Genomic DNA, 10037 nt, shown 5'->3' on the forward strand with positions numbered 1-10037 from the left:
TTTAATAAATTACAACAAAGATTAATGTTGGTACAACAGTTAAACTTATACTCTTAGCTGCACTTTAATGCACCTCAATATTATGGTGTGGTGTCCTGATTTCAATAAAGATAATTCTAACTAGTTAGTTTATTTTTTTATTTTATCAACTAAATTGAAGATCATGAAAATTAAATATATTAAAATCTAAATTAGGTAAATAGCAATTAAATATAACAAATAAAAAGAGAGGTAAATGTAGTGCAAGGAAGGCATTTCATTTGGTTGTTTGTTTTTCAGTGATTTCAATAGTTACTTGTCATATTGAAAAAGGTAACTACAATAAACTCTGTATATATACAGCACAATGCTTAATGATAGGTTTGAGGAAATGTGGGTGTACGCATTGTTACTGGATGTGGTAATGCTGGGATTTTGGAGCTTGGATTACTAGATTGTAAAAATTCGGTCGTTTTTTTTGTTGTTCTTTAAAGACTGACATGTATGCCAAATGTGGAAAACTAAACGATGCTAGGTCCATTCTCAGTGAAACTAAGGTGTGGAAGACAGTGTTACGGCTTCATGGGTATGGGAGGGAATAAAGGGATGCTATTCTAAGATTTTCATTTGGATGTGAAGTGCGGGTGCAAGCCAGATAATATCAGTTTCATCGGGCTTTTAACTGAATGTGCTTCTGGGAGGCTTAACGAAGATATTGAATTTAAAAAGCATCCTAGTCAATCTTGGATCCAGCTAAAGAATCAAGTCCACAGTGTTGTAGTAATGGGAGATAGGTCATTTCTTAACCTCTGAATTCCACTGGGGACAATAGGAAGCCTCCTATTATTTTCGTAATTATAGCCTGTGTTTGCTTCCATCGTGACATTGCTCTTCTGAGGCGAGTGTATGGACTCTGTTTTCTGCTAAAAGGCTGATCTCTAGCATTTCCCTGCGCTGTGTGCTCTTTACATTCGGAAGTTCGTGACCAGTTTCGATGTTACTGCAGAATCATAATTGACCAGTTTCGATGTTACTGCAGAATCATAATTCCCTCGATGGTATGCAATTTCTCAATGATCGAGTGCTATACCAATAATACCATCCATATTTATGTTGGTACATTTATTATTCCATTTATAAGATTTGCTATGTGTATTTTGAACTCTCGATCAGTGAGACGAGTACTATGCTGAGATATTCTAGCTTTGGATTCAGTTTCCGAGTATCGGTAGCTAGTTGTAGGGATTTATAATGCAACAATATTGCTCATGCTTAGTATGATTCTACTTCCAGCAAGGTTTGGCATCTTTGGAAGCCATTTTCTCTACCCGCATGTTTCTGTACAAACATTTTAGTAATTTGGCCACACACATTTAATTTGCATGTGATCTGAAGTTTCTTAATTTTTTACTTTCTTGTCCTTTACATTTGTGGCAAGTGGGCAACTGATACCTTTTCACAACCTGTAGTGCAATGCTTGCAGGTCTTGCATACCGGACAATTCAACGAATTTCACCGAAACAGAATCAAATATATTCATAGTTGTTAAATTAAGCAAACAAGATCTCCGATTCTTAAATTACTATAGGTATATACCTCTGTCATCTAATCTCTGTAATCAGACACAGTTTCTCATACAACATAAAGCTTTTGATTTACAGATCAAAAGCTTTTGTAATTAAGATCTCTTGGGTATCTTTACATTTACAGATGAGCTCACATCTCCGGTTGCTCCAGCGAGAATATTCAAGGCTTCAACAGTTGACTCCAACAATTTAATTCCAAAACTATTACCACATGCTGTTAAGAGTATTGAACTCCTGAAAGGAGATGGGGGAGCAGGAAGCATTAAACAGATCAACTTTGCTGAAGGCAAGATGACTCTGGCCTATATACATTTAACATGTACCTCTATTTATTTGCTTTTATTTTGAAAGCATATATTTGACAGACCTGTTTTCCTGCTTGCAGGAAGCAAAATTAGGTACTTAAAGCACCAGATCGACGACCTCAATCAAGAAAATTATGTGTATAACTACACTTTGATTGAAGGAGAGGGAATGATGGACATGATTGACAAAATATCGTACGAGGTAAAGTTTGAAGCTTCATGTGCTGGGGGAACCATCTGCAAAATGTCAACCAAAGTTTATGCCAAGAGCAATTTTGAGCTAAAGGAGAATGAAATAAATGCTGGGAAAAAGAAGGTAATGGGAATGTACAAGATTGTGGAAGCATATCTCCTCCAAAACCCTGATGCCTATGTGTAGCATGGCTTTAAGCAATTGAAATGTTCCCTTCGGGTGCAGGGCGAAATACCCGGGGCGCAAAGAGAGGCTAGAGCCCAGGATAGACTAAAAAAATTCAGTAGAATATGTATTCCAGCCCCGGGTATTCTCTTAAAATGATGAACTGTATAGTACTAATGAACACGCTGCCATATTTATGGTTTGTCTAATGTGGCTTTGTATTCTTTATTAACACTTGTTGAGCTGTCCAAAAGCAAAGTAAATTAGCAGATATATTCTTTTTCAAATTTCTTTTTTTGATGATGTACATATAATTTCATCGTAAAAGTTCTCGATTGCATGTACATTCCGATTATCTCATCTTTGCCGGTTCTTATAATTCACTTTTTGTAATAAAAAGAATGTAGCAGTTCATCTTTTCTTCCCACTTTATTAATTAATTTTCGATCATTTGTTATAAATCCGTTATTTTTCATTTTTCTTAACGAGTAAATATTTTAAAAGAGTCGAACTTTATTTTTGAAAGTTGAACTCGCACACGTCAGGAGTCAAACTTTTGATCACTCTTGGAGAAATCAAGAACTCGAGTACTCGCCCACCGCGCATCTTTGTAAGATAATAAAATTTCAAAATTTAAAATAAATTAATCAACAAATGACTTTTAGTATTTTCTTCGCATTCACTATTTTACTAGTTTGGAACTATGGGATGTCTCTTTTTAATATTCATACAACTTTTTATTTTATTGAAAATTATAAATTAGTACATAATCTTGATGGGTTATAAAAATTAATATATATTTTCATTCGTAACTGATAGATTGCCTTCGGGTTAGGGAGATCATAAACAATTAAGATTTGGATCATTCATCATTTGTAATGATTTTTCGAGATGTATTTCATCTTATGCCTATGTTTAAGGCAATATCTTTTTATCAAAATAACTGTGTTAATAAAGCAATAGCACACTCAAAGCAATAGAACACTCAGTTAGCTAAGTTAGCTCTTTGAGTAGATTACTGTTAGCCTGCTAGCTTGATTTTTGATTTTTTTGTGCTTGTTGCTCCTTTAATAAAGACTAGCATAATCATCCGTGCGAGACAAATGTCATTTTAATTATAATATTTTCAATTGTTTTCTTATTTGTAAATATGGTATAATGTATAACGTATATCAAATACAAGTCGATTGTTTATCAATATGTATTATTTTCATAAAAGACAATAGCAAATTACACAACGTTTAAAATATAACTAATTAAGCAATATATATATATATATTCTTATTTGTGTTGTATAATTTATATTTATTGAATGTATATAAATAAGGTAGTCAGTGTAGTTTAAAACGAAACGATTATACTTAATCTGAAAATGTCGTTAGTATGTTTACAAATGAAAATTTAAAAAATAACATTTATGTTGAATACAGAGTTAACCAAAACTTTTGAATTTTATTCAAATAAACTATATATATTTGTCTATATTATTAGTTCACTACTAACTTACAATTAATTTACTTAATTTAAAAAGATAAAAAATGCATAATTGAAATTAGAATAACTTACAATCATAATATACAATAATGTAAAATTTACACTATTGTTAATATAAAAGTTGATTTTAATGAAAAATGTTAATTTTTGAAATTCAATGTATGTATGCATGGAAAAATGTTAGTTTTTTATTTACACTACGGTTACCAAAGTAACATTAAGTTATATTTATCTGTGTCAGCATGTAAATTGTCGTATGTTATATTTTTTAGTAAATTACGATAGTTTCGATTATTTATAAGCTAAATATCTGATTTATGTACATTTTTAATCACTATTAACATCTAGTAAGACAAATGATTATTTAAATAACATGCATTTATAATTATTCAAAAATTAAAATTATGTAATAAATAAATTACAATAATTTATATATGGTATTCATATTATCATTGACAAACAATCTATATCTAGTTTTTACGCAATTGAATATAGATCATGGTTATAACATAAAAATAAATTATATATTATAAAGACTTATTATTGATATTCATGATTTCTTTCCAAGAATTCGAAGGAAAAATTATAATTATATCGTTATTTAAATCATTTTTAAGTTCTTTTCATTACTACTCTAATATATCTTCATATAATAATTTGATAACATTTTATACTATTCTCTTAAAATTAAATATTTTTCAATTTGATAAAGTTTTATAAATATCAGTTGAACTGATTAATCCATTCAGATTATTAAACAATTTATATATTTTCTTTAAATAATATAAAACACATTGAATCATATGTCAATATAGTATAGATATAACTTTTATTTGAATAATTCAAAATTTAAAAATAATTCAAAATATTTGTACAATATTATCTTGATCAATGAATATTATTTATCTATAAGAATTATTTTTAAAAAGCTAGTTTTTTTAAGTGAAAAATAAAAAAATAAATCGATTTAATATATCATTGTAGTTTTAAAAAATCTCTTGAGATCTCATTTCAAATTTCCAATATTTTTAAAATCGGGACAAGTCCCAAAAATTATAATGTGCTACCAGTGAAGTTAGTAATTTTAATATAAATAATCAACTGACTTGATCTTATAAACACCTCGAACACATTAATCTCTATTAAGAAAAAATATTAAAAAAATTCAAATTATTGGTAAGATATTATGGCCGAACTTTTAATTTAAATTTACTAAACGTAGAACGTGACGATATTTTTCGGCCGGGTCATGTAGTCAAATTTCGAGTATTTTTTGAAGAATGGGCCAACTTCTAATTTCAAATTGGAATAAAATAAAATGCTCTAACTCATTATAATTCGAGTTAATCTAAATATGTAATATTGTTATAAATTATTTATATATAAGCGATTATATTTTCAATATTTTATTTAAAAATTATATATGTACATTTTAATACTTTTTATATTATTAAAATATGTTAAAAATATATGAGATACATTTTCAAACTAAAAAAAGATTAATGAATAAGATAATAATTCATTTATGTACTACATCTAATTTTGTATCCGGATTTTAATTCTTTAAAATTAAATGTACAAATATTAAAGTAATTATCTTTTTTTTCACGGAATTTAAGTAACTATCTTTAAAGTTAAATAAAATATTCATTTAGCACACTTATATATTATGTATATGATCAAAAACACATGTGACATTATGATGTAGTGGTATGAGGTTGTATTGGTAAATAAAATATCTCGAGTTCGATTCTCACAAAGCAATAAAATAAAATGCTCTGTCTTATTATAATTCGAGCTGATCTACATATGTAATACCATTATAAATTATTTATATATTAGCGATTCTATTTTCAATATTTTCTTTAAAAAATATATATGTACATTTTAATACTTTTTATATTAATAAAATATGTTAAAAATATATGAGACACATTTTCAAACTAAAAAAAGATTAATGAATAAGATAATAATTAATTTATATACTATGTCTAGTTGTGTATCCGAAATTTAATTTTTTAAAATTAACTGTACAAATATTAAAGTAATTATTTTTTTTGCTGAATTCAAGTAACTATCTTTAAAGTTAAATAAAATATTTATTTAGCACACTTACATATATGTGTATGATAAAAAACATGATGTATTATGGTGTAGTGGTAAGAGGTTGTATAACTTAATGAAATATCTCGAGTTAGATTCTCACAAACTACATCTTTTATATATAAATTAAAAACAGGGATAGTTTAGTATTTTCAATGAGACTTTTTAATCTCACTAATATTGTTTTATTCTCCTATTATATATAGAAGAGATTAACTTTTATATATCTTTCAAAAAATATTACATTCCTAACAAAATTTTTAGAAATATTAGTGAAGATATTGAATCTTGGATTCCGTCCAGATGGCAATGTTCAATGTTGGGTTTGTGTCGGGTTGACTCTGCCCGAACTTCTCTTGGTCTTAGCCGAACCAATTTCACTGGAAACTCAAGTGGCTCATGCCTCAGTGTCATACACCACACAAAATTACACGAAATAATCTGACACAATCACATATTTAGAAATTAAAGGAATCAAAAATAAATTAGCAGACTTTAATTTGAAAGGTCACAGATGTGAAGTCCCATATACAATACAAATGTAACAGAAGACACTAGTACGAAGTTTACAAACTTTTAGAAATACTTGAATACGGAACAAGCTACAGTTAATCACTGAAGTAAAAATTGCAATAAATTCCAACTCCCCATTGTATCTTCCAAAAAGTCTCCTTGAAATACGAATGTATCCAGCGGACCTGCACCTGATAAAGGAAGATTTATGTTCCAAATTAATATTATTCAAATATGAACAGATGCAGTTTTTGCACATTTATCCACAAATAATTAAATGCATTCTACGATATTAAATGAAACTCCAGAGCGTCACTACTTGATTTAGTGAGACAATAATAACCCTGGATTTAGTCTTGATTTAGTAAGACACATTATGTTTACTGAAGTAAATTGCATCTAAGTTCATTGCATTACAACTTTGATTTTATTTGTCTGGAAAGAGCCTAACGGTAGAAAACATGGTCGTTCCCATAATTATGTACACTCCATCCCCGTGCTAGTAAAACTGGCTATCAGGAACAAATTTTTTAGTTTTCAGCCCTTTCATAGATAGATTAATAGTGAGGCCCTGATACTCTTCAATAGTCTTCCTCAATCCTACGATTTGACAACAACAAATATACCCAATACTAATACCAATACAAATAACAATGATTTAAATCCAATAAACAGGGGTGGGAGATAGAATCGAACCCGAGTCCCTCCCCTAAACCGAGCTCCGATACCATATAAGTAACAAGTCGCTCTAAAACCTTAAGCTGTTAGGGGAAGGTTCAAACAGGATCTTATACTCTTAAGTTTTAGATTTCTGGATTTCTTACTCTTATTGCTCTTTCGTATGCTTTTTCTTTGAGTTTTAGTATATTTTGCTTAGCAACAAAAAGAAAGAATGTTCATTGCATTTACCAAAAATGATCATGCCGAGCAGATCATACCAGCATATTTTTATGAACGAAAAATAAAATCACAGATCAAGTACTAGCAGAGACACAGTCTAGAACATTAAGGAGAAACTAAAGGGAACAAATTAACAAAAGATAATTCAGTATACCATAAGTAGCGAAGTGTAGACTCTGGCACTGTTGCTACCTGCTAGCCGCTACTGTCTGAAACAAGCAACATCTACATATATCAGCAGCCACAAAACATTTCAAAAATGCATAAATTAGGAACATCAAGTGCATATAACCTTTTACTGTCGTCCTTATTAAGGGTCAAATTCAAGATATTTATCTTCAAATATTTCTTCTATTTCTAACTCAGCAGTTGCAAAACGGAAATAAATGTTTTTAACTAGGCCATTCCTTGGGGAGTGACAAGACTAAAGAATGTTTCTCTCAAAGAAATGCTGGAATTCCAAGTTACACAAATTAGAGTACAGCTATTACTTCGCTGAAAAAAACGGAAATGAATATATTCACAAGAAAAATATAAACCACCCACTGTGACTGCTGTCAATGTTTCTGGTACTACCTTCTAAATTTCCCGGACAAGACAGTAGAAATTTACCAAATTAGAAAATTGAAAGAAATAATAAATGTATGTCTGAAGAAGAATCCAAAGAAGTTAAAATGTATATACTTGACAAAAAAACAATCATGCTATATATGCCTCCCGCTGAAATAAATTAATCGGTGCCCCAAGATCCACTATTTGATGCTTGCATTCCTTGTTGTATGAAATTTATTACTCTTGTATCTCACTACAAGAGTAAGCACATAATGCATCAATTTATTTAAAAAAGAAAGCATATTCTATGCATACCTGAGGCAATGCTTTGACAATAGTTGCTCCTGGATTGCCACCAAGTAAGTACGTTGCGAACTTAAAAGGCATTATAAAAGGTTCTTTATATCCTCGTGATAGCTTCACATACTTCAACTTTTTGAAGGGAGAAGGCGTGTATTCAGGATAAAAGACAGCTTCCACAAAAAGTTCCTAAAATATATTTTAGTTAAGATATTTAAAATAAAGCAATCTGAAAGCCATATGCAATTTAAAACTAAATCTCAGCAGCATGCAATAGATTAATATAACAGGTACAATGGGCATTCTTTATTGCAGGAATATTTGATTTTTCGGGAAGCCTTACAAATTTATAAACTTAAACTACTGTTCACCAGATAATAGTTTATGTTTACATTTTGCTGAGGAAACAAGAAAAAAGTTAAATAAATGATTACCTGAATCATAGCAGAGTCGAGAGTAAGGATCTTGGCACTACTCAATTTCGATAACATATTTATGAAATGACGATAAGCTACAATCTTATTTTCCCAAGTCGCCTTATTGTACTGGTTTGTATCCCATAGTTTTATAGATACATTTTCCAGCTCATCAACATCTAATTTGACCTGAAAGATACCAATACAACAAAGTTCGCGGAGTTTTGGTGCCACGACCACAATCTGACAATTACAATGAGAGGGTACAAGTAATCTGGTACCGATCATTAGGCAGGCTAATTGAGGACAAGAGTTGTCAGCGCAGGCAAGCTCATAGATGACAACGACTCGGGCAACTCGACACCATTAAGACACAGAGTTGTTAAAGCAGGCAAGAATATCAGACAAGAAACAGGTAATTTGTAGTTGTAGATATGGGGAGGGCATATCAAATGCAAAGTTTTCAAAACCGGTAACACCCATACACGAGCTGATCCAAAATCAAGAGGCGCCGGTAACTTTAGTCTCTGTGTGGTGTTAGAACTAAATGTACACAAATTAAACGGCTGGTAACGATGAAACTCTAAATCAATATCAACCTCCACAACATTATGGCCAATTGGGTACCTAATCAACCTTCTCAAGAAACTTGGCGGAAACGGATAAACCGCAAACAACTTGAAACAAGAAACAGGAGTTTCATGGTTTCGATTGGATAAAACATGTTCCATAAATTTGAGTAAAAAGGCCCAAAATGTTACTATTGAAAAATAAGGCCCAAAATGTTACTATTGAAAAATAAGGCCCAAAATATCACTTCGACGCTATATCGTAACAAAATATCACTTCGACGCTATATCGTAACGTTTTGCCCATTACAATAACGCTACACGGTTTAGCATTTTCTGCTTTTTTCAAACAAAAATCACAAATACATAACCACCCCCAAGTATATGTCTGTTATTCGACTGTGCTGAGTGGTGAGCTACAATCACACTGACCTACATACACTGAATTGGGGATACCCATGACTGAATTTTGCACGATTTATATAGAAAACTACATTATAATCATCATAATCGAAAAGGGGATATAGATAGAGCCACCTCCTGCAACCATAAATTTTCAGATGTCACTTTCTCTTCATATTGTGTTGATTATGTTTTGTCGATATTATGTGCATATTTTCTATTATTTTAAGAGATATTGTGTTTATATTATTGATGCAGATGGGTTCTTAATGTGTTGAACAAAGATGATTATATATTTATGAAGTCGTGATTTTAATATATGCTTCTGTATGTAATGTTTGCTTGGCATCATATTTTGTTGCATTATAACATTTAGTGTAATATACTACTTTTATTAACATTTCTTGCAGCTTTGTTAATTTATATATTTTGTAAATAATATCTCTGCTAGCAACGTTCAATTTCAACTTTCCAGTGTGCAGTATCGGGCTTGAATTGGTTATTCAGATTAATCAATTGCTATAGATATTTAAGCATTTACCGATAGAACAAGGGGAATC

At 30.4% G+C, this 10037-nt stretch overlaps 1 protein-coding gene across 1 annotated transcript; it reads left to right on the forward strand.

The window, feature by feature from the left end:
• Positions 1 to 346: 346 nt before the first annotated feature.
• On the forward strand, positions 347 to 2249 carry LOC141701027 (major strawberry allergen Fra a 1.07-like). Its single transcript, XM_074504670.1, has 5 exons — positions 347 to 400; positions 474 to 536; positions 1019 to 1037; positions 1663 to 1856; positions 1968 to 2249. Exons 1-5 carry the CDS (start codon positions 347 to 349, stop codon positions 2247 to 2249), a joined length of 612 nt encoding a protein of 203 aa, XP_074360771.1.
• Positions 2250 to 10037: the final 7788 nt, after the last annotated feature.

The sequence above is a fragment of the Apium graveolens genome, unplaced genomic scaffold (genome assembly GCF_009905375.1).
Source record: "Apium graveolens cultivar Ventura unplaced genomic scaffold, ASM990537v1 ctg3238, whole genome shotgun sequence".
NCBI lineage: Eukaryota > Viridiplantae > Streptophyta > Magnoliopsida > Apiales > Apiaceae > Apium > Apium graveolens.